The sequence below is a fragment of the Eurosta solidaginis genome, chromosome 1 (assembly GCF_040869045.1).
Source record: "Eurosta solidaginis isolate ZX-2024a chromosome 1, ASM4086904v1, whole genome shotgun sequence".
NCBI lineage: Eukaryota > Metazoa > Arthropoda > Insecta > Diptera > Tephritidae > Eurosta > Eurosta solidaginis.
In genome coordinates this window covers 302,514,971-302,541,780 of record NC_090319.1, presented here as the reverse complement: position 1 = coordinate 302,541,780, position 26,810 = coordinate 302,514,971, and the positions used below count along the sequence as shown (strand labels likewise).

The window sequence follows — 26,810 nt, the reverse complement described above, 5'->3', positions numbered from 1 at the left end:
TTTTAAAATACTCATTGACACCTTTCATTTGATACCCATATCGTACAAATTAATTCTAGAGTCCCCCCTGGTCCACCTTTATGGCGATATCTCGAAAAGGCGTCCACCCATAGAACTAAGCCCACTCCCTTTTAAAATACTCATTAACACCTTTTATTTGGTACCCATATCGTACAAACTAATTCTAGAGTCACCCCTGGTCCACCTTTATAACGATATCCCGAAAAGGCGTCCACCTATAGAACTAAGGCCCACTCCCTTTTAAAATACTCATTAACACCTTTCATTTGATACCCATATCGTACAAACAAATTCTAGAGTCAGCCCTGGTCCACCTTTATGGCGATATCTCGAAAAGGTGTCCACCTATAGAACACTCCCTCTTTAAATACTCTTTAATACCTTCCATTTGATACACATGTCATAAAAACACATTCCAGGGTTACACTAGGTTCATTTTCCTACGTGGTGATTTTCCCTTATTTTGTCTCCATAGCTCTCAACTGAGTATGTAATGTTCGGTTACACCCGAACTTAGCCTTCCTTACTTGTTTTTTCATACAGTTTCATTCAAAAATTTAATTCAAAGAAAGGAATGGCGGTATATTTTGGCCTTTCAAGTACTCTTTATATATGACAAAAATCTCCCTAGACGGCTATTTGACTTAACCAACCAAATGATCCGACTAGTGAGTGACAGGACAACTACAATCAAAATACAGTGGCTTGGCAAGTTCTATAATTAAAAAAACTTTTATTAGGGTTATAGTTGCGTCCCCTACTTTTAACTGTGCATATTAATTTGTAGATGAGCTTTGTGTCTATTTGAATTCCTTGATGCTTGAAATAAGAGGATCATTCTTTACATAAAGAGATTATAAAACCGATTTTAAACCGATTTTGGCAAGCTCACATTTTCACTTTTATAACATGATACTAATAATATCGATCTAGAGTAAAAAAACTTTAGTATACTATCGGTGGCATTGTTGACGCTTTGATGTAAGCCAAAAATTAATATTTTTTCCGGGTTCGATTAAAAGATGAACACAGTTGGTTTTGCAGTGAAATAGGCGATTTAAAGTCCTCTTCATCCACTCGCATAACGAGACCCCGACAACGAAACCTTCAAGCTTATGTTCCTTAAACTAATTTTAGCTACGGCCATCATTAACCTTTCATCAAAACACGGCTTTGGTAAGACGGGAAATAGCATAAATCTTCTTGACACTTTCCTCCCGAATACTTCTTTCGAAACAATCCGTGTTTCTGAGCAATACATCAGCACGGGTATGATGGGAGACTTATAAAGTGTAATTTTAGTTAGTTGAAATAGATCCTAACTTTTCGATTACCTGCTAACTCCAATGGGAGTACTTACTGATAACCGAAAGTATATCGTCGGCCATTTTATGCAAAACAAACTTTAGCTGCCGTTTTATCCAGGCCAGTGAAGGCAAAACTTGCTTAAGTTCTACTGCGCGAATAATAATCTGCAGCGTCAACTAAAGAAAATCGATTAATAAGAAGTCGTTTTGTCTGGTTCGTCAAAGAGATGGTATGTGTCGTCTTTTATCTTGGGTAACCCCCAGGATATTTCAAGTCGTATAGATCTGACCGATGGTGTGCTTAATTATTTAGAACGAAACGCTAGACAGAAGATTAAACGAGATATGAAGTGAGCTAATTCCGCCGAAATTGAAGCGATTTGTGGGTTCGACTACTAAGTAGGCAATGATAGATACAACCAAAACAATTTGACAGTACGAAAAATATGGTGAAATCACATTTCGCTGTTGTTGTAGTAATAAATATTTAATATGAAAACATTGAACCTTCTAGGTGATCCCCCCACATTCTAGTTCCATAAGAAACTTGGAGTCGCCAGTGTATCGACTCTTAAATATAGGTATGATACATTTATATTTGTTACGGGCTTTCCCTCGCGTAGGCGAGGTTGACAATTGGGTTTCGGAAGTTGTGAAACGATAAAGCTTTGAATTGAGCTTTTCAACCCCTTGAATCCCTGGAGAAGTCACATCGATTGTTGTATTGTAGGCACTATAAGTATGACTTCATGTAATCAAGAAGTTCCCGGACACCGCATTTCTCCGCTAGCCAAGTGGGTTGGGTCTTATACCAAATCCATTAGTATTCGTTGAAGTTAAAACAGGAAAATATTGCTGTAAATATATATGAGTTAATCTTTCATTTATTTCTTTAATTTTAAACCCAGTGCTTTTGCGGTGCGTAACAATGCGTCTGTAAATCTGGTTAAAGAAAATACGCATTTAATTTTTAAGCCCACATTTAGGTAAGAATTGATACGACCGCGTAAACTTTTATCGGAAAGCAAAGTCAACTTCATATAAGTTCAAGCAAGAATAATCTTCATTTCATTTGATTAATTCTCATATAAAGCTTTGCTTATTTTCATTTCCAGGTCACTGAGCCATCACCAGATCCAGAATGTACGCTGCTAACATATTTACGACAAAAGTTGCGCCTTTGCGGCACGAAACTCGGTTGCGGCGAAGGAGGCTGTGGCGCATGTACAGTTATGCTTTCACGCTTTGATCGAGCCACCAACAGCTTCAAACATTTGGCGGTGAATGCCTGCCTGATGCCAGTGTGCGCCATGCACGGTTGCGCAGTTACCACCATAGAAGGAATTGGCAGCACACGCACCCGCTTACATCCAGTGCAGGAACGTCTTGCAAAAGCACATGGAAGTCAATGCGGTTTCTGTACGCCCGGCATTGTCATGTCTATGTACGCACTATTGAGAAGTATGCCATTACCGTCGATGAAAGATCTAGAAATTGCTTTTCAAGGTAATCTATGCCGCTGTACAGGCTATCGTCCCATTTTGGAAGGTTACAAGACATTCACTAAAGAATTTAGCTGCGGTATGGGTGATAAATGTTGTAAGTTGAAATCGAAAGAAAATGGTAATGGATGCGGAGCTGACATAAATGTTGATGATCAACTATTTGAAAGAAGTAAATTTCTGCCTTTCGATCCAAGTCAGGAACCCATTTTTCCGCCAGAGTTGCATTTAAATTCACAATATGATGTTGATAATTTGGTTTTTATTGGGCCGCGCTCCATATGGTATCGACCGGTAGACTTGGTAGATTTGTTAAAATTAAAATCCGAACATCCTCATGGTAAAATTATTGTCGGGAATACCGAAGTTGGCGTTGAAATGAAATTTAAGCAGTTCTTATATACCGTACACATAAACCCCATTAAAGTTCCTGAATTGAATGAGATACGCGAATTGAAGGATAGCATATTATTTGGTTCGGCTGTTACCTTAATGGATATTGAAGACTATTTACGCGAACGCATAGAAAAATTACCCGAGCAGGAGACACGTTTCTTTCGCTGTGCTGTGAAAATGCTTCACTATTTCGCTGGCAAACAAATACGAAATGTTGCTTCATTGGGTGGCAACATCATGACAGGCAGTCCGATTTCCGATATGAATCCTATATTGACAGCAGCTTGTGCTCAACTCAAAGTATGTAGCCTGATTGATGGGCAAATCCAAACGCGTGAAGTGCAAATGGGACCGGGCTTCTTTATCAGCTATCGTAAGAATATCATCGCGCCACACGAGGTATTGGTGGGAATTTACTTCCCGAAGAGTATGAAAGATCAATATTTTGTGGCATTCAAGCAAGCACGCAGAAGAGATGATGATATAGCAATCGTGAATACAGCCATAAATGTGACCTTTGAACCGCACACGAATGTGATTGGAAATATATACATGGCATTTGGCGGAATGGCGCCCATAACTGTAATGACACCAAAAACATCGCAAATAATGTTGAAACAGAAATGGAACCGCATCTTGGTTGAGCGTGTGGCAGAAAGTTTATGCGCCGAATTACCCTTAGAGCCATCCGCTCCGGGCGGCATGATAGCCTATCGTCGTTCACTGGTAATTAGTCTATTCTATAAAGCTTACCTAGCTATAAGTCAGGAATTGATAAAATCTGGTATTATGCAATTTGATGACATACCAGAGCGGGAGTTGAGTGGGGCCAATACTTTTCATACACCAATTTTAAAGAGTGCACAACTCTTCGAGAAAGTATGCAGTGAACAATCGATTTGCGATCCCATTGGTAGACCACAAGTACATGCCTCAGCTTTGAAACAAGCAACGGGTGAAGCAATTTATTGTGACGATATACCACCACAAGTGAATGAACTTTATTTAGCACTCGTTCTAAGTACTAAAGCGCATGCTAATATCATATCTATTGATGCATCAGAGGCGCTACGGCAACAAGGTGTTCACGCCTTCTTCTCTAGCAAAGATTTAAGTGAGCATGAAAACGCAGTTGGTTCGTTTCTACATGATGAAGAAGTTTTTGCTGCTGGCAAAGTTAATTGCCAAGGACAAGTGATTGGTGCCATTGTTGCGGACAGTCAAGTTTTGGCACAACGTGCAGCTCGTCTAGTGCATATCAAGTATGAGGAGTTATCTCCCGTTATTATAACAATTGAACAAGCCATCGAGCATAAATCATATTTTGACCACTATCCACAATTCATTGAGAAAGGTAATTTAGAACAAGCGTTTAGCGTGTCTGATCACGTTTATGAAGGTAGCTGTCGCATGGGTGGGCAAGAGCATTTCTATTTAGAGACTAATGTTTGTGTAGCGACCCCACGTGATTCTGATGAAATTGAATTGTTTTGTTCTACACAAAATCCTTCGGAAATACAAAGGTTGGCTGCGCACGTTTTAGCGCTGCCCTGCCATAAGGTCGTTTGTCGTGCGAAACGTTTGGGTGGCGGTTTCGGTGGTAAAGAGTCACGCTCTCTTATTCTAGCACTTCCAGTTGCTCTAGCTTGCCATCGTCTGCGGAGACCAGTGCGTTGCATGTTGGATCGTGATGAAGATATGATGTCAACTGGAACACGGCATCCATCCCTATTCAAATATAAACTGGGTTTCACAAAAGAGGGACTCATAACCGCATGTGATATTGAATGTTATGCTAATGCTGGCTTGTCAATGGATTTGTCATTTTCGGTAAGTCTTAAATCGACGACTGCTAGAAATATCACCCTATCTCGGCTGCCAGTTCAGAAATGCTCTATATCAGAATAATGTAACGAATTTAGTGTAATTCCTCTTATTTGCAACCTTCTACTAACGTTCGTATCGCTAAACTGTTGAATAAATAATTCTAATATTCAATAATTCACAATAACACTGATGCTTCACAACTTATAGCTTGCTTAAATCAAACTGATTGATCGTGCCTCAGCTGGTGCTGCGTTTATACTCTTAGGTTTCCTCGTTGGCATATTTCTAGGCGTTTCTATTTCTAGAATTTACTACTTGTTTACCAGCTATAAATTTCTCAGCTATAACCACAGATGCACGATTATAGCTTCTCGCATAGCCATATGCCCGTATATATGTGAGTGATACTTCCACCGATGATTGCCTACTTTTGGAAGTATCTCAGATATATGCATGTGTTTGCGCGTTTCTCTCCGCTGCTTGTATGGACATATATGCAGACATAATGATTAATTTGTTTACGTACATACAAGTGTGGCAGCTCGCTTTATTGTTGTTGTGGCTTTATTTACTGAGTATCAGATTAGTGATGTGAGTATCACTTAGTATCACTAATATTCGTCACAATATAATCCCTGGGTCATATGCAATAATCCAGTAAACGCATTTTACACAGCAATCACTTGAAGTTCCAATATAATTTTTAGGTGATTACTATTAAAAATAGACTTCACTACTTTTATGCATATGGCCCCCTATATCAGGATTAGTTTTAAAAACGCTCTATTCCAAAAGTAACCTGTTCCAAAAAAATTACCAATTCTAAAAAATAACCGTTTCCAAAAAAGGAACTTGGTAAAAAGAAGGAATTGGTGCCGAAAAAGGAACCGGTTCCAAGAAGCTTACTGGTTTCAAAATAGTAATAGGTACTAAAAAGTCAAAGGTTTCATGCAAGTAACCGATTACAAAAAAATTGCCGGTTTTCAGTAACTGATTCCAAAAAAGTAACTGGTGCCAACAAAGTAGCCTGTTCTAAAAAAGTAATAGGCATCAAAAAAGGACCTGATTTCAAAAATATAAATGGTTCCAGAATAGTAACCGGTTTCCAGAAAAGTAACCCGTTGAATCTAGTTCCAAAATAGAAGCCCAAATAACCAAACAACTAATCAGTTCCCAATTTGAGTTCCCAAAAGATAACTGGTTTTAAAAAACTAGCCGGTTTAGAATTTTTTAATTACCGTTATATTTCACGTCAAAGTGTATTAAATAAGTTCTCAAATGGCGCGTTTTTGAAACAAATGCTCAAGAAGGGGGTTTTTCAAAAGCTTTTCTTGTGATAGGACGTTTTCGAAATGGCATCAGAGATAGGGTGATAGTATTCCACTCAGCAGTCAAAACGTTATACACATTTCAAGCCAACTCACATTAAAACTAAATCCTGTTTTACTTGCAAAGTCTTTAGATCGCACTATGAAACATTTTGAAAATTGTTATCGCATTCCAAATGTCAAAGTCGGTGGTTGGCTTTGTAAAACGAATTTACCATCCAATACAGCATTTAGAGGTTTTGGTGGTCCACAGGGCATGTTTGCTGCGGAGCATATAATAAGAGATGTCGCACATATTGTCGGAAAAGATTTAGTGGATGTGATGAAATTGAATTTTTATAAAACTGGTGATCGCACACATTATAATCAACAATTGGAATACTTTCCCATTGAGAGGTAAGACATTGTTTACATGAGCTCTTATCCGATCCTCTTCTTAATTATGTGACACTGCTTGTGGCCTTACCCTACCAAATTTCAAAAATTTTAGAAAAAAATTAAGTGGTCATGTAAAATTTTGATTCAAAATTAAAGTCATTGTGAATTCATACAAGTGAAAAATCTTTCTATTCATTCATTCCCATACCTACCTGTCAAATAATAGTTGACAGCGAGAACGGCTGTTGCGAATGGCCAGAGGATGGAAGAAAGGTTTGTTTTTTGAGCGCGATAAATAAATTGAAGCGTCCTGAACTGCGTATTTGTGTTTCAAACCAGCTTTTCTTTTAAATGTATCTGCAGAAAATCAGACTACATATTATTGTTAATTTTTGAAATTTAGTTAATAGAGAAAATATGGGCAGGCAGTTAAGCAAACATTTTAAAATATGTAAATAATGCAATATACCAGTCGTCTAAAAAACTGTTTGAAAAACTTTATTGAACAAATGATTTAAGTAATCGAACAGCGATTTAACAGGTGATCCAGGCTGTTTACTATTGTGAAGGTTTTTTTTTTTCAAATATTCGCCACTTGTATGAATTCACAATGATTAAAGCAAATGGAGGTATACATTTAAAGATTTTTCTTATTCTTCACGGACGACCTAGAAGGTTGAAAGTGGCCATATTAAATCGTTTCCGACATTGTCGAGCTAGGACCTTATTGGTACTCATAACTGAAAAGTACCGAATCTACATATATCCGGCAAAAGACTATCAACACCGGGGTTTTTTTTTTTTAAATATTCGCCACTTGTATGAATTCACAATGATTAAAGCAAATGGAGGTATACATTTAAAGATTTTTCTTATTCTTCACGGACGACCTAGAAGGTTGAAAGTGGCCATATTAAATCGTTTCCGACATTGTCGAGCTAGGACCTTATTGGTACTCATAACTGAAAAGTACCGAATCTACATATATCCGGCAAAAGACTATCAACACCGAAGGAATGATTGGAAGAGAGACATCTTTGTTATCATTGTTACTTTAACGATGTAGGCTCTTTGGTGTCTCTCTTCCAATTATTCTTATTGAATAATGTCTCAGGCTAAAATATTCAGGTATAGACAACCAGATTAATACCGTTAACGGAGAGGCTCAATTTTTTTTGGAGGCATTGTGGTCATCGCTCCTTTGTTTGGGATTTCAGCCAGTAATTGTTTCTCCCAATAACTGATGTGTTTTGAACAAAGTTCACATCAAGATACTTTATACGTGAAAATGCAAGACAAAACAACAAGGGAAACGTATAGCAGACCGTTATTTTTATACTCAGTTGAGCCGAGCTCACAGAGTATATTAACTTTGATTGGATAACGGTTGGTTGTACAGGTGTAAAGGAATCGAGATAGATATAGACTTCCATATATCAAAATCATCAGGATCGAAAAAAATTGTGATTGAGCCATGTCCGTCCGTCCTTTAACACGATAACTTGAGTAAATTTTGAGGTATCTTAATGAAATTTGGTACGTAGGTTCCTGGGCTATTTAAAATGAACAATATCGGACTATAACGACGCCCACTTTTTCGATATCGAAAATTTAGAAAAACCGAAAAAGTGCGATAATTCATTACCAAAGACGGATAAAGCAATGAAGCTTGGTAGGTGGGTTGAACTTATGAGGCACAATAGAAAATTAGTAAAATTTTGGACAAGGGACGTGGCACCGCCCACTTTTAAAAGAAGGTAATTTAAAATTTTGCAAGCTGTAATTTGGCAGTCGTTGAAGATATCATAATGAAATTTGACAGGAACGTTACTACTATTACTATATGTATGCTTAATGAAAATTAGCAAAATCGGAGAACGACCACGCCCACTATTAAAAAAATTTTTTTTTAAGTCAAATTTTAACAAAAATTTAATATATTTACAGTATATAAGTAACTTATGTCAACATTCAACTCCAGTAATGATATGGTGCAACAAAATACAAAAATAAAAGAAAATTTCAAAATGGGCGTGGCTCCGCCCTTTTTCATTTCATTTGTCTAGGATACTTTTAATGCCATAAGTCGAACAAAAATTTACCAATCCTTGTGAAATTGGTAGGGCTTAGATTCTAGGACGATAACTGTTTTCTGTGAAAAAGGCCGAAATCGGTTGAAGCCACGCCCAGTTTTTATACACAGTCGACGTCTGTCCTTCCGCTCGGCCGTTAACACGATAACTTGAGCAAAAACTGATATATCTTTACTAACTCAGTTCCCGTACTTATCTGAACTCACTTTGTATTGGTATAAAAAATTGCCGAAATTCGACTGTGACCTCGCCCACTTTTTCGATATCTAAAATTACGAAAAATGAAAAAAAAAATGTCATAATTCTATACGAAATACGAAAAAAGGGATGAAACATAGTAATTGGATTGGTTTATTGACGTAAAATATAACTTTAGAAAAAACTTTCTAAAATGGTTGTGACACCTACCATATTAAGTAGAAGAAAATGAAAAATTTCTGCAGGGCGAAATCAAAAGCCCTTGGAATTTTGGCAGGAATACTATTCGTGGTATTATATATATAAATAAATTAGCGGTACCCGACCGATGATGTTCTGGGTCACCCTGGTCCACATTTTGGTCTATATCTCGTAAACGCCTTCACATATACAACTACCACCACTACCTTTTAAAACCCTTTATTCCTTTAATTTGATACCCATGTCGTACAAACGCATTCCAGAGTCACCCCTGGTCCACCTTTATGGCGATATCTCGAAAAGGCTTCCACCTATAGAACTAAGGTCCACTCCCTTTTAAAATACTCATTAACACCTTTCATTTGATACCCATATCGTACAAAAAAATTCTAGAGTCAGCCCTGGTCAACCTTTATGGCGATATCCCTAAATGGCGTCCACCTATAGAACTATGGTCCACTCCCTCTTTAAATACTCTTTAATACCTTCCATTTGATACACATGTCATACAAACACATTCCAGGGTTACACTAGGTTCATTTTCCTACGTGGTGATTTTCCCTTATTTTGTCTCCATAGCTCTCAACTGAGTATGTAATGTTCGGTTACACCCGATCTTAGCCTTCCTAAATTGTTTAGGGGTAAATTTATTAGTATTTTTTTTACATTGTTTAGTAATTTCATAAACATATTTGGTTTCATTTAGTTATTCAAATTAACAATAGTACATCCAATTTTTTGACATCATTTTTATCTTCTGCATAGTTCATATTCTGGGACATTGTGGACCGTAACCACGTTTTCAACCGGCGAAGTGTCGAAAAACTCCTTTCAGCACAAGCATTGCTAGCTGGAAGCGTGGCCAGAATTTTGATAAGAGCATTTATTGATGGAAACGCATATTCATTGCAATCATTTAAAACTTTTTCAGCTGATAGTGGAATTGATTTTTTGTGTTGCTTGTCAGACCAGCGTTCTAACCACACTTCGTACTCTCCATCTAGATTAATTTTATTTCCTCCAATAAGAGATGCGTATCGTTTACCAAGATCTTGGACAAGCTCTTTAGACAAATTATTTTTTTGCAGTGTATTATCTTTGAGGATTCGCGATGGGAGTAGCAAATTAATATTAAAAACTTGCAATGTATCTTCAGGTAATCTACCTTGTAAATCAAGAATGATATGATTAAGAAAAGGTTTATAAATTGCTTTTCGATAATACTCTTCAGCGTCTGATGAAGTGTAATTCGCTCGATGTATTTGCTTTTTAGCAATTCGTGGGAGGACAATATCAAACTTCAACGCATCTGCTAAAGCGAATATTTTTGTGTAAAGTCCCGAAAATCGACTTCCTGCTTCAAGTCAATGGTTTTTTAATGTTCGCAAAAGTAAGCTTAGTGGTCGTGTAACAGAAATACATTGCTCAAACAAATCAACTATGTCTCGCAAATAGATTTCAACATAGAACGGGCCTCAGAACTTGTTGTTGAATCTTGCCAAGTAGAAATTTCTTGAAACGAAGCAACAATTTTTGTGATGTTTTCTTCAAACTGCATTATACCATCATGTGTTTCAGACCCCCCCCCCCCCCCCCCCCCCCCCAAACCCTCTACTGCGACATGTGCCGCATCATGGATCGAAATATTTCAAAAAATCGTTTTTTATGGTCCGACTTGGCTCATATTTGGAACACATACTACATACATACATAAATAGAAAGCGACCTATGAAAAAATCGCGGCTAGGTGGCACAGGTACCGAGATATTCAAAAAAATCGTATTTGTTCTCCGATTAGGCTCATATTTGGAACACATATTACATACGTGAATAGAAAACGACATATGAAAAGAAAATCGCCGTCAGGTGGCGTAAGGATCGAGATATTAAATAAACTCGTATCTGTGGTCCGATTTGGCTCATATTTGGAACAAATATTACATACAGTCCGGTAGAAGTGACGTCAAAATATTTTGGAAATGAACTAAATAGAATGAAAAATAATAGGCAATTAAGACTAAAAACCTGAAAATAAAATAATTAAAACAAAATGTTTAAGTTAAACGGTTTTATTGAAAACAATACTTACATTAAGTAATAATAATACTAAAAGCTAAAAAATAATTAGGTACGTCCTAGGTACTAGTCATCACACTCCTCATCAATATAGGGCGTTGATCAGACAATAACAGCGTTAGGAGCGTGAAATTTCTATTGACAGTCATATATATGGAAATCCGCCAAACTTTGGTTTTTTTGGAGAAAAAAAATTTGTTTGAAACATGGTAGCACGCAAATATCTTTTTGTTAGGAACATCGAGGGGTAAATTGGAGCTATAGTGCATCGCCGTTACTCGTCTTACATAATGCCTCAAAAAGATATAGTCAAAAGATCGAGCAAAATATATATAAATTTGGGTCGCAATGTTAAATATACATTTATTTCAACACTTCTGTACCGATTATATCGAAATTTTAACAAAATATGGAGATATATGCAACTGTTAGTTATGTAAAATTTTTTTTAAACGCGAGACCCGGTTTTGTAGATATCGGTAAAAATGTAAAACCGAATAACGCCAAATATTTTTTACTGAAAAATTGCAACACATTTATTTTAACACCTTTCTACCGATTCTTTTGAAACTTTAAAAACATATAGATATGTGAACGAAGTAAGTTTAGGTAAAAAAGTTTTAATATCCGAGATCCGGTTTTGGAGATATTGATAAAAATATAAACCCGGAAAACCTTAATTTTTTTTTACTTGTTTAAACACTTCTTAACAGATTCTGTTGAAATTTTATCAGCATATACATATCTATGTGGGGTATATTTAGGTAAAATGTTGTTGATACCCGAAACCCGGTTTTAGAGATATCGGCAAAAACATGAAACCGGGTAACCGTCAAAAATTTTTTTACCTGCAATATTGATATCCATAGGTATCAGGAGGTATTTTAAAGACATTTAACTTACTGTAGTTGTCATATCGATATTCCCACATCTTAAGAGGTGTCATCCGATTTATAGACCCAGGGACCCATAAAACATGTTTGAAATATATGGGTATTAAACGAGAGGTAGATGCGATAAACATAATATAGGTGGAGTATATGATGGAAAAATTACTATGAAAAATTAAACGAAGGTTTTTATATTTTAAACAAACAAGTTATTTTTTAAAAAATCTACATTATATTCATATAACAATTAATGTATGTACATAAGTGTATTTAATATATTCATTCAATGACCAGCAAAATATCTTTTAGAATGTTTATAGTCAATATTGTATCAAACTACAATTTTGCATAAACAAAAAAATTGATATATATTGCTAAAAATATTATGCTTATCGTCGAAATTTTATAAAATTTACAATATGGAAAAACAAAAACAAAAAAATAAATAAAAGAAACTACTAATCCTGCAAAGACTTTTTAATGATATCAATATTTTTGCTACTACTACAATAGTTATACATAACCATTATTTTTTCTTTTTACTAGCATAACTTTTTTTATCAATGCTTTTGCAAATTTTTCTTTTGGTAGCTACTTTTTCATAACCCCAACTTTTTGGTTCTAAAGAAAAATGTAGACAAGGCTGGTGAAAAAAACTACCTGATATGCAATATGAGCATAACAACTGGGCTCGAATCGTAACATACGATCACGGATCGGCAACCATACGAAAGAAAATTACGTGATACGTCAAACGTATAAACAAAATGGGATTATAACATACGATAGCAAACGGAACGTAATTTCTTTTCAATTCACAATAAATTTTACGATCCACATTAGATTGAATTGTGTTTTAGCTCACAATAGATTTTGAACTGACAAATTGGTTGTCAAAATTATAAAAAAAGTTAATAATTGCGATGGACCCAATTTTATTGTTTTGTTTGAGCTCCAGTATTAGCGAACGCGATGAAGAGATAGTCCAAAGGCGGTTAAGGCGGAGTGTAGTAACTCTTTGGACTTATGAACAAAGCATAAGCATATGAACAAAGCGTAAGCATATCATTTATGTATTATTTCTTTTGTAATAAAAAATTGTTGCAATTTCTTGAAGAGATTTCGCTTAACTTAAGAAGCTTTATGTTACTTTCTGAAGAAGCTAAATTTGAAGCAATCCGATACCAAAGCGGGTGTCTCGGCATGAATTCCGCCAATATTTCCTTTTGGCTTGGGTTAAGCTTGTTTGAATTTGACCTTTATTAATTATAAGAGTTTGAAATTTTTTTTTTTTATTCATCTATTTTAAAATTTTCTTACATTTTCAATGAAATTTTTGTGTATACGATCGCCAGTTTGTGTTCGAAAGAAAGTGGAACGTAAAGTGTACGTTCAGTCACTCGTCACGTATGTTGCTTTCCAAAATTACGATCGAAGTAGTACGTTCACGTATGTCATAATCCGAAAATCATGTTTTTACGTGACGAGTTATACGATCACGGATGTTACCATTTGGTCCCTGGTTCAAAAATAACTTATCCATGTTTTTATTTGACCATGTTATTTGGAACATTTTTTGCGTGTCTGGAATTGGCTTTAATGAAGCGGGAATATTAGATTCAATGTTATCAATAGCTGTGTGAAGTATTAGAAATGCTTTTATTTTCGAGCTACTCGAATTAATAACATTGACCATGTAATATCGGATCCTTGTGCTACCAATCGATCGCATAATCCTTTCGTTGTTCCGCCTAAACCATCTGCTACACTTTTCCCGTGCCCTGGAGATGTAAAATTCCAAGTTGCTTGATGCAGACCTTCACTGCAGCAATATTTTTGATAATATTTTTCCTTTCTAAAAAACTGTATGCAAAGAACACCTTTCAATGACGTCTATAGACTGACTGTGACGGCGGCGAAGGTGGGAATCATGTACAAATAATTTTTTCTGGCTCAATTGCTCAATTAGAGTTACGAGATAGTCGGAAGTATTATACTCACGTGACCTCTATTCTCCGACTCTTTGTTAAGTTTTTGTATAAAGAAAAGAACAGAACACTTGGAATCTCTTCAGTAAAGGCCCAATTATAAAAACTTTAGTTAACTTTGTTAACTTATTCATTAAAAATATGAACTGCTTATAAAGCTTTTTAAAATGACGTTTCCATACAAATTTCCAATTATAAGAGCTTAATAAAATTATTTTATTTTTTATGAGTAAGGGGGTAAGGCTATTACATGAAAAAAGTAATGTAAGCACAGAACTTCATTAAAAGATTAATATTGTACACAGAACAAAGTTAATTGATTGTTTTTTTTTTTTGAATTCTTGTACCAAATTTGTGTTTGTTTTCATTTACTTTCAACTAAAACCTGGTTAAAAAAAAAAAAAAAATTCTACACTTTCTGCCGATTGTCAATTTTTGTCGAAAATTTCGTAAATTTGCCCCATGTACAAACTTTCCTTGTGTGAATATTCCAAGATGAGGCAATTGGTGGTATACTACTGTGGTGTAGAGAAAAAATTAACAAACGGGTATGAAGTGATAAAAGTAAAATTGTAGCTGTGCCCACAAAAAACATGCTCCTGAAAAAAATTTACGCAACCAAGCGCTTCCACTTTTCTGCCTCTACTTTCAAAACTGAAAGGGGCACATCGAATTTGATGCCCTAGGTATTTTTAGTCCCTGATAGGCTATTATCGTGCATAATCCAAATTTCAATACTCAGTTGCCTCAAAAAGCTATAAGCAAAAAACTTTCAATATTGAAAGTGACAAAAAAAAGTATAGCTACTTTGATTGATGATAGTTTTGACTATTTGAGGGGCATATTAATTTTGCTCATATTTAGAATCTCCGTCTCAAAAACAACATTCAGTTTAAATTTCATAGCGTTTCAACGATGCCTCAAAATTTTATCGAAAAAATTCAAAAAAAAAAAAAAAAAAAACAATTGTATCGATTGAAGAAGTGCAAAAATCGACGTTTTTACGTTGTGAAGTTCTGTAAAAACATACTATCAACTTTCTTGATTTTTAAAATCATCAGATCGGATAGTCAAAAGGTCAAACTTAATGTCCTTTTACTTTTTTCTGGCCTTCAGTTATTTGGCCGTGTGTAAAACCCGAGTATCCAAAAAAGGAAAAGTTTTTGGGATTTGCCCATATAAGACCAACTGAACCTTAATAAGGTTATGCTACGCCTCACATTTTTAGAAATTTCACGCGCCCAACGCTTATATTTAATTGTCTGATCAACGCCCTCGATTGATGAGGAGGGTGATGACTAGTACCTAGGACGTACTTAATTATTTTCTAGCTTTTAGTATTATTATTACTTAATGTAAGTATTGTTTTCAAAAAAACCGTTTAACTAAAAAAATTTTTTTTTAATTATTTTATTCTGAAGTTACCTTCAAACCTATTCTTGTAACTAATTTTTTAGATGCTTACATGAGTGCTTGGATCAATCCAAATTCTATGAAAAACGTAAAGAAATTCAAGTGTTCAACGGAAACAACCGATGGGCGTAAGCGGGGCATCTCCTTAGTGCCGACCAAATATGGCATTGCCTTTGGAGGTATGCACTTAAATCAATCCGGTGCCCTTGTTAATATCTACCTCGATGGTTCAGTGTTGCTCACACATGGAGGTGTCGAAATTGGACAAGGTCTGCATACTAAAATGATTCAATGTTGTGCGCGCGCATTAAATATTCCACCAGAACTGGTACATATATCCGAAACAGCTACCGATAGAGTACCTAACACATCACCAACAGCAGCTAGTGTAGGCTCAGATTTGAATGGTATGGCTGTGCTAAATGCCTGTGAAAAATTAAATCACCGTCTGAAACCCATCAAAGAGGCTAATCCGCAGTGTACTTGGAAAGAATGGATCAAAAAAGCATATTTTGAGCGAATAAGTCTCTCTGCAACAGGCTTTTATAAAATACCCGATCTCGGTTACCATCCCATCACGGATCCTTATGCACGCCAATATAATTACTATACAAATGGTGTTGGTGTTTCGGTAGTTGAAATTGATTGCCTTACTGGAGATCATCAAGTTTTGAGTACAGACATTGTTATGGATATTGGATCTAGTTTGAATCCAGCAATCGATATTGGCCAAATTGAAGGCGCATTTATGCAAGGTTATGGGTTGTTTGTGTTGGAAGAGCTTATTTACTCACCACAAGGCGCACTCTACTCCCGAGGACCTGGAATGTATAAAATACCAGGATTTGCAGATATACCGGGAGAGTTTAATGTTAGTCTACTGACCGGTGCACCTAATCCCAGAGCTGTTTATTCCTCAAAGGTAGGTATACTTAAATATTTTCTGTGATAACCTCGTTTTTGTGAGTCAAAACACCTGAGGTACTCTTGTATGTTTACTTCCTCTCTATATCTCTCTCTTTGTTTCTCAGGCAGTTGGAGAACCGCCGTTATTCATTGGTAGTGCCGTCTTTTTTGCTATTAAAGAAGCGATAGCTGCTGCTCGTGCCGAACGTGGTTTGAGCTCTAATTTCAGACTGGAAGCTCCGGCAGCGGCTGCAAGAATCCGCATGGCATGTGAAGATGAATTTACAGAATTGGTAATAGTCATGAGTATTTTATTGCCATTATTATAATTATTATTATTAAATGAATTGACACATTGTTTCAGATCGATCAACCACCGCCTCATACTTTTACTCCCTGGAACGTTGTGCCATAATTGTACCAGAATGTTTTGGGAAAACTATAAATCTATTTTGAAATAAACAACTCATACATATACAACAGAACCAAGAATTGTTGTTAAGATCTTACAAGCTCATTATCTTCATTAATTAGCTCTACGCTTAATTAGGCTTATGGGATCTCTACTTCTATAGATTGTAGAAAATCAGACTTAATTTCAATGTTGGGTATATGTACGTACGTCCGACCATAGATTAGGCTGGCTGAAACCTCACATAAACTGAATGAGTTCAGAGCGTTACCGGAAGTTTGCTCAACGACAATACAAAAAAATCAGGACCCGATATGGTCCCCAAGCCTAAAGGTTACTCACTAGAAGAAAATACAGGCCTGCTAAAATACTGCCCTCAGAACCGCTACGGGGTGTCTTCTTATGTCCCCAGAACACCACCTACACAATGAGGCCAGAGTACTCCCCTTTAGGGAGTGAAATGAAGTGCTGAACAAGCAGTTTCTGTTGAATACTCTGAAACCTGGACATCTCAACAGTCATCTGATTGATGAGGGAGACTTCCCAGGGGCCTAAGGGGTAATATCCGTAAGCATTATGAGGAAATATGGCACCTGTGAACACAGCTGTATGAAACAAAAAAGCAAAAGCAGGTCCTCAGTGATATCCACAAACAGGCGTCGGACCTCTATGTCGGGAATTGCCTGGGAATCCAATTCATAAAAAAAAATGCCCAGAACTCGCAAAAGGGGAACGCATTCTCCCTAGGGAAACGCGCGTCACTCTAGCTCAACTTCGGTCTGGGCACTGTAACAGGTTAAACTCTTACCTATCCAGAATCAACCCCGACATACAAAATGTATATCCTGCTTGCAATCTGTTCCCAGATTACACCAACCAATTGGTATGTGGAACCAACGCCTCTAACACCCCTCTCACTATAGTTCACCCCTGTTTAAAGTGCAAGTTTCCTTGGACTCCCGTTAGAGGACATTGATGACAATTTGTGATCGGTCGCACCTATTGTATGGGGCGAAGCACTGCTACATCAACAACAATAACAGGACCTATACAATAACTGGGCTGTTGTTGATGTAGCGATAAGGTTGCTCCCCGAAGGCTTTGGGGAGTGTTATCGATGTGATGATCCTTTGCCGGATACAGATCCGGTAGGCTCCGATAACACAGCACCATTAAGGTGCTAGCCCGACCATCTCGGGAACGATTTATATGGCCACATTAAACCTTCAGGCCATCCCTCCCTCCCCACCCCAAGTTCCATAAGGAGCTTATACAAATACTTTTTAAGAATAAATAATGTGCGAGACAGAGACTCAAAAAGCGGAATCAGAAGTTGGTTTCAAGAATATTATACCAACGTTAAAATGGAAAATCCGTGTACTATATCACTCACCAAGTAGCAGTGACTCCACCTTTATTACTTATATAAATGAAATCATCACTGAACATCTCAAGGAGGCGGATAATAATTTAATAATTGGTGATTTTAATATCAATGTAAATGTATCGCCAACATACTCAAACCAGCTAACAAGTTTATTTGCACAAATGGCAATGATACAAAGGATAAACTTCGACACGAGGATAACAGAGTACTCGTCTACAAGAATTGATTTGCTATTAAGTAACAATGATAATGTTAAAGCAGTGAATATAGGTGAACATCGCATTTCTGACCATGAGACAATCCACATCGAAGTGCCAACAACAAAGCTTTGTAAAATGAGAAGATATGCTACTGTTATATGTTGGGAATACTATAGTGCTGAAAATCTTTTAACTTTGATACGAACATGCGATTTCAGCTCTATGTCAATTTCCGGAGTAGAAACTAAAACTAAAGCCCTGAACGAAGTTTTAACTAAGGCTATGCAAGCACTGACTTATATAAAGAGGACCCAAATACGGATAAGAAATAAGTGGTACTGTGTCTTCACATGACACCAACCATCTATTTAATTGTAATGTGGAACCAACGCCTCTAACACCCCTTTCCTTATGGTCCACCCCTGTTGAAACGGCAAGTTTCCTTGGACTCCCGTTAGAGGATATTGATGACAATTTGTGATCGGTCGCGGCTATTAGGTGGGGCGAGCATTGCTACAACAACAACAACAACAAGTGGTACGACCGAGAATTAACAAACCTGCATAAAAGAAAAATAGAATCTTATAAAACTGCTCGAAATACTGGATTTTGGGACGAATATAACTTCATTAAGGAAATATATAAAAGAACCACAATTTATAAAAAAAAAGAAATACATGGAAGATAGAGTAATAACAATGGCGATATGAAACGTATGTGGAAGTGTCTAAAAGACCTCGTCGAGCTTAATGATGTTAAAAAACATATCACTAAAATTGTAATTAACGGCGAATGCCTGGAAAATGAATATGATATGGCTAATGCCCTAAATAACTTTTTTATACAAAGTATTGTTGAAATTAATGATAGCATCGAAGAAATTGTATATTGGGATGAAATAAGCGCAAATCACAGTAATCCATTTGGGACATTTAAATTTACTGATATTGTAGTGGACGATATTATCATTATCACAAAATCAATTTAAAACAAATATGGCAGCGACAAGCTTTTATCGGAGGGTGTCTTTAAAGATGCCATGATATATACTGCTAATTTCTACAAAAATATAATTAACGAGTCCTTAAACAGCGGTATTGTACCTAGTTACTGGAAAGTTTCAACAATAATATGTATCTGTGGAAAAAGTAAAAAATACAATGAAACCTGAGGAACTACGCCCAATTAACACGTTACCTACAGATGAAAAAATTATAGAGACAGTGGTGAAGAATCAACTTGTGGCATACTTAGAGAAGCACAATGTGATTATCCCAGAACAATCGGGATTCAGGAAGAGCAACATAGCGGACAAAAAATTTACGGTGTCTGTCTTCTTTGACTTAAAACTGTCGATACATCTGAGTTATTGAACGTTATGTTTAAAATTGGTATAAGAGGAAAGGCGTTGGAATGGTTCCGGAGTTATTTAAGCGAGAAAAAACAGAGAACGATAATTGGAAAGGAAGTTTATTCAGTGATGGATGTTAACATTGGTTTGCCACAAGGCTCGGTCTTGGCGCCAATATTGTTTGCATTGTATATCCATGATATCAAAATATGCTTAAAATAATGTAAAATACGTCTATTTGCGGATGATTCATTGCTTATCATAAGTGAAAAATATACAGAATGTGCCATGCTGAAATTACAAGAAGACCTGGACTCGCTATACAAATGGTTATGCCTTAGAAAACTCAAATTAAATTTCGAAAAAACTAAGTTCATGTTATTTTGTAAAAACACTAATACCATAGGTAACAATAGTTTAAATAATATTACGCTGAAGGTAAAAAACATGGAAATCCAAAGAGGAGACAAAATTAAGTATTTAGGAGTTCCGATTGATGATAATCTAAATTTTGGAGAGCATGTAACTTATCTGGAAAGGAAAATTGCACAGAAAATAGGCTTCATGTATAGAACATGTAAACATATCAGTGAAAGTCATAAAATATTGGTTTATCGTTCAATTATTGAACCAAAATTTATTTATTGTTTATTGTCCTACTATTCTGCTATTAAGTAATGATATATGTATATATTAAGAAACTTCAAATACAGCAAAACAAGGCAATGCGATTTATTTTAAAATGTCCTCCAAGAACGCCAAAAATTGTAATGGTCAATAGATTAAACTGGCTTAGTATTAAACAGTCAGTTAGTTAGTATGATTTTAATAATCGGGGATTGCCCATATTGCTTTTCTAAATGTATGAAAACATTTATTTGAAGCAATTTTTTAATTTTATAATTTATTTAATAATTTGGGAAAAATTTAAACAACGTGACATCAGGACGGACAAGGCGACAGCTGTTTCGATTATACCTTGTAAATCTCTTCAAAGCCTTTTCTCCCGGGAGTGGGAGTCGAACTCGCACTCCTACTATAGTTGAAATGGTTGTAAACGCATTCAGCTACGTCATGCCTGTTGTAAAATCATACAAACAGACAAAATTGGTTAATTCGTTGTAGTTCTATAAATAGAACGAAAACAGCAACAAAAGCCAAAGTTTCTTTGAAAACCGCCGTACCAAGCATAGCTTTAACACATAATTGCATACGAAGTATGCAATGTGTAAAAGATTAAAATATGCAAAAAAGAAGGCAATTGGGAAGAACTTTACAACAGGCATGACGTAGCTGAATGCGTTTACAACCATTTCAACTATCGTAGGAGTGCGAGTTCGACTCCCACTCCCGGGAGAAAAGGCTTTGAAGAGATTTACAAGGTATAATCGAAACAGCTGTCGCCTTGTCCGTCCTGATGTCACGTTGTTTAAATTTTTCCCAAATTATTAAAAAAAAAGTCAGTTATTTCACATTGAAATTTATACACCAACTTAGGTTAGGATTGTTACCGAATTAGGGTAGAGGGGGGAGGCTTCGACAGGTTAAGAGAAAATGATTTTTTTAGAGAAACTAGAATGAGAAATAGATAACTCCTTTCATAATTACTGATGCCATGTATGTTTATGACACTTTGGATTTGTAGTTAATATTCCACATGTTTTTTTTTTTTAAGTTATAATCAAATAACCAGAAACAAAAAATATGACGAAACCTCCCTTTCTCAGGGAGGCTTCGTCAGTCATCTGGGTGGCTTCGACATTGGGTGGGAGGTTTCGACATTTATCAAATAGAGCAATTTAACCAGCAAAATAAAAAAAGGATGTTGGAAAAAACTCTAAATACGATTTTTAATTCATATTTGATTTTATTTATTTCAATACAGTAACAAATTTTTCGAACAAAAACATAAAAAATGTAAGCATAAAATAAAGTATAACTGTACTCTTAACGAACATCTAAATTTGAAAAATCAAAGTTAAAAATAAACTTGCTTTGCGTGCGGGCAATATGCGTATTATATCCTTCTTTGAAACCAAGTGTATGTCTTCTACAATCGGAGGAATTTCGCGACGCACGTTGAATTTTCAACTTCCACGACTACACCAGTGTAAAAGAAATGTCCTTTGTCAGTTAACATAAAAACAAAACAAAAACGAATCGTCTAGCCAAGTCATACGTCAATTCATGATGGAGATTTGAACATTTCTTGAAGTAAACCGTTAATTCTTTTTCTTGGGCAGCTGTAAGTACTTGATTGGAAGAAAACTTCGACTGAAAATCTTTAACAGTTCCAAGATTTGTTTGCTATTTTGAAATTCGAAATATTAGTGTTGTCCGCTTCAAGTTATATTTCCGAGCAGCGCTTGATGGTGTTTCTTTTTTTTTCTCCTCGAAGGCTTTTTTCATTTTGTCTTCGTTGATGATCTTTTCAGGGAACTTTCTTTTGTAGATATTTGGCATCTTGATGGCTGTAAAATATTACTTGCTAAGTAAAAAAACTAGAAGGGAGGCTTCGACAATTTGTCGAACCCTCCCCCGTGCACTTATTTCAGATTTTTCGCTCCAAAAAATATATTTTAGTGTTATTGAAAAAGTCTTTAAAAGCAATAAATCTTAATTTTATTGCAATATTAAGGGGTAGAAAACTCATGTTGTATATTCTATATTGTACACTTTACACGCGAATACTTACCAGCAATTTTTACATCAACACTTTTCAAAAATAAAAAATCTCGTCTACATACTATCGCCGTTGAACAAGCACTGAATAAAGCTGGAGTCATTGGTGCCGTTTGTCGTATCGCTGTATTCGTATCCCTAACGTAATCAGCTGTTTATCGTTACGACGGTAAACCAAAACCCAATTGGTTGGCTGGCTGGTTGGCTGCGATACGATTACGACCTTAGCGGCACCAATAATCGATTGCATTGATTCTCATAAGGTTGGTCGAATCAGCTGTTAAAAGGTTACCGATACGGTTACCGATAAAGCACCAATGTCTCCAGCTTAACTTTCATGACAGCGTCACACTCAATTTGGTTACTGTTTATTGGTGGAATAAGAACAATGGCAGTAATAACGGCGGCCAAATTTGAAAAAGTCGAAGCCTCCCTCATGTCGAAGCCTCCCCCTTCTACCCTACCTGAGAAGTAAAATACATTATAATCATGATATCCACAATTATGGAACTAGAAATTGCAATAATATAAGGCTGCCTAGAATAAGAACTGAGTTCGCCAAAAGGTCCCTAGAATATTTAGGGTATAAAATGTACAATGAGTTACCTTCTGAGTTAAAAGACTGTGAAAATATTAGTATGTTCAAAGAAAAACTGTTTTTATATTGTACGTCACTAGATGTGACATGAGTATTTATGTTAATCTTTTAATTTTAACCTAAACTAAGTTTTAAAGACCGTAATAATAAATAAATAAATAAATAATAGCTGGAGTCTCATCCTGGCGAACTCAGGACACGAGCACAGAACGTGTTCGACCGCAGCCCGCATTTCCTGCATCTGATTTCACTGACAATGCTTAATTTAAAAGCATGTGATGCAATAACAGTGTCGACTCAGAGTACTCATCCCCATTGCTGTTCTTGTAATAAGTAGTGGAAACGATCTTGATAGTCTTTTGCCGAATTTAGGTGTGAATTCTTCGGTACAAGCCCGACTATCTTGATTTAATGTTTCAAAATACACCTTTGTTTTTCCTGGCGTTGAGGTCGACAATCACAATTTGTATGTTGTTGTTGTTGTAGCGACAAGGTTACTCCCCGAAGGCTTTGGGGAGTGTTATCGATGTGATGGTCCTTTGCCGGATACAGATCCGGTACGCTCCGGTAACACAGCTCCATTAAGGTGATAGCCCGACCATCTCGGGAACGATTTATATGGCCACATTAAACCTTCAGGTCATCCCTCCCTCCCCACCCCCAAGTTCCAAGAGGAGCTTGGGGTCGCCAGAGCCTCGTCTGTTAGTAAAACGGTATTCGCCGCTCGAAGGTGGAGCTATATATTGCGCTGGCAACCTGTAAAGGTTGCGCTACACAACCCCTTGAATCTGGTATCTTTGTCGCCTCTTACGACAGGCATACCTACCGCGGGTATATTCTAACCCCCTAAACCGCTGGGTAAACAATTTGTATGTCATGGCAGGGAGCACTGGCATGCCTTTCTGGTATTTATGCTTAAGTTGTTACAACAACAATAATCGTTACTATTCCAAAATTATCGATATTGATATAGCAAGTGCAAAATAGGCGAACTACCTTCCTGCGAGGAATGCTCCCGCGGTTACAACAAAAGTGAGCTCATAAGAATCATTGGCAAGATTCATCACGCGGCTATGCAAAACGAATATTCGTTATATAAGCGCAAAATACACAAGTTAAATACACAGATGACTAGGGTTACCAGATGCCTGATATATGAATCGGGGACACTTCCAACAAAAAAGATAATCATTACTACATCATTTTTTCTTACTTCTAATTTCAAGAATCTGGTGCTCTTTTTCTCTCAGCACTTCCCGACATATTTCCGGGAATTGCTGATTTTTTTCAAAAGTTCAGCATTCTCAGGAAGGGTTAAAATTTTTTGGAACTCGAGACATGTAAAATCTGAAGAATTAAACTTCACTGGAAGGATGTGCCCAACATTTTCAACAGTCAAACGATTTCTTTCTTTTGTCCATTCCGAGCTCATTAAGAAGAAAATTCTTTCGCAGTTCGCATTGTGACATGGTATTGAATAGAAAAATTTAGCAATTTTGAGCACTTCTGATTATCCTTCGAGATCTTTATTAGCCGAACAAAACGCAGCCATTTTGGCACTTGCAGATTTTTGTGCACAAAAATCTTGATGATCGGCTTTGGATTCCAAAATTTTCTCAAATTTACTATTGGATCATGTAACAAAGAATCATTGATGGTCACTTTTTTTCAAGCAAATAAAAGAGGCATGGTTCTACTTCACTATATTGCAAGTTTTGATCTGTTTTGAAATCCAACCATTTGAAAACTCTGAATTCCAAAAATCCTGACGTCGAAAGTTTCAGATATTCTAATGTTTCACAATAAACAATATCGATTTTTGCCAAAAATTCGTCGCAAGCATGGTCCTTTCCATCTTTTCTTAATTGTGCCCAATTCGTTGTTGTTGTTGTTGTAGCAATGCTCGCCCCACCTAATAGCCGCGACCGATCACAAATTGACATCAATATCCTCTAACGGGAGTCCAAGGAAACTTGCCGTTTCAACAGGGGTGGACCATAAGGAAAGGGGTGTTAGAGGCGTTGGTTCCACATTACAATTAAAGAGATGGTTGGTGTCATGTGGGGACACATTGCAAGCCGGGCATACAAATTGTATGTCGGGGTTGATTCTGGATAGGTAAGAGTTTAACCTGTTACAGTATCCAGAACGAAGTTGAGCAAGAGTGACACGCGTTTCCCTGGGGAGTATGCGTTCCTCTTCCGCGAGTTCTGGATATTTTTCTTCAAGTACTGGATTCACCGGGCAATTCCCGACATAAAGGTCCGACGCCTGTCTATGGAGTTCACCAAGGACCTGCTTGTGTTTTTTCGCTTTATAGGGCTGGGTTCTCAGGTGCCGTATTTCCTCAAAATGCTTACGGAGATGACTCCTTAGGCCCCTAGGCGGTGCTGGTTCGTCAATCAGATGTCTGTTGGGATGCTCAGGTTTCTGGGTATTCAACAGAAACTGTTTGGTCAGCCAAATTCGTCCTTACAGCTAATGGAATAAAATTCGCAGAAAGGTGTTCTGCATAAAAATACTATGGATACCACCCCGGTTTCGGAGGGACCCGCGGGTCATTTTTCGGATTTTCGCTAATACCTTTTGAACGAGTTAAATTTTTTATTTTCCGCCTTCGGATTATTAATACTGATGTCAAGACGCGTCGTTTGACACCTCTCTCGATATTTTTGGTAGCGTATTAGCAGTCGACCCCTCAAATAGACTTTTACCGTCTTTCACTGAGGCGGGTGCGCAGTTCACATTCCGTGCTCTAAAGATATGGGCGTGTTCGGACATTCAGCACGATCGGTGATCCAGAAAAAGAAAGCCGTATTTATTATCTATCCGACTGTCGTAGTAGCCTGCTCCGCCTACACACCAAAGGTCCTGGGTTCAAATCACGGACAAGCTACATAAAAATTTAGAAACAAGTTGTTTTCAATTAGAAAACAATTTTTGTAAGTGGCGTGATTTGGCAAACACTCCCAGTGTATTTCTGTAAAAGCAGTGTATTTTTGAAGAAAAGCTACAGGGTGTCATTAAACACGTAGGTCCAATCTCGTGGGAAAAATTAAAAAGGAGCACCGGGCGAATTAAAAGATATTTTTTTAACTTTCTATCAGCATCTAGATGTTTCAAAGGCACCTTCGTTGTGGACCGTGCTTTAAAGTTCCCTAGAACAATATTGTCATCCAAAGGTCTCTATCACTGCTGCTTTCCCTAAGGAGAAGGGATAAGCAAAGTGAGATCTAGAAGGATCAACATAAAAACTTAATGAAGTCGAATACCAAATGCACCCTACCTTGCTTAGTAAGGATTTTCCGCAAGTACATACATGGGTAATTTCATTCGCAGCATGTCACGCTCACCATTGGATTTGTTCGGAGCTGCAATCAATGCCGAAATACTGCCAAAAAAGTTGTATCCTGAGTCGAAAAGGCTGAAAATTTTGAGATCAAAACGTTCCCGAGATGGTAGGGCTAGTACCTTACAGGCACTTGTTACCGGAACGTGCCGGATCTATGTATATACAGACCAGCAACATCGATAACACTGCCCAAAACCTTCGGGAGTGCCCTTACCACTACAACAACATATCCAAAAAATCGAAAACAAACTTTCAGCTCGCAAAATTTACCATCTTCTGCCAATACGTAAAACTTTCCAGATGC

At 36.8% G+C, this 26,810-nt stretch overlaps 1 protein-coding gene across 1 annotated transcript in view; it reads left to right on the top strand.

The window, feature by feature from the left end:
• Positions 1-17,016, top strand: part of LOC137237541 (xanthine dehydrogenase-like) — a 35,238-nt gene extending 18,222 nt beyond the window's left edge. Inside the window, 6 exon segments of the mRNA XM_067761286.1 lie at positions 2,444-5,056; positions 6,509-6,777; positions 15,663-15,744; positions 15,746-16,540; positions 16,650-16,817; positions 16,889-17,016. Coding sequence (XP_067617387.1) covers positions 2,444-5,056; positions 6,509-6,777; positions 15,663-15,744; positions 15,746-16,540; positions 16,650-16,817; positions 16,889-16,939 — 3,978 coding nt within the window. The 3' untranslated portion in view covers positions 16,940-17,016.
• The last annotated feature ends 9,794 nt before the right edge of the window (positions 17,017-26,810 follow it).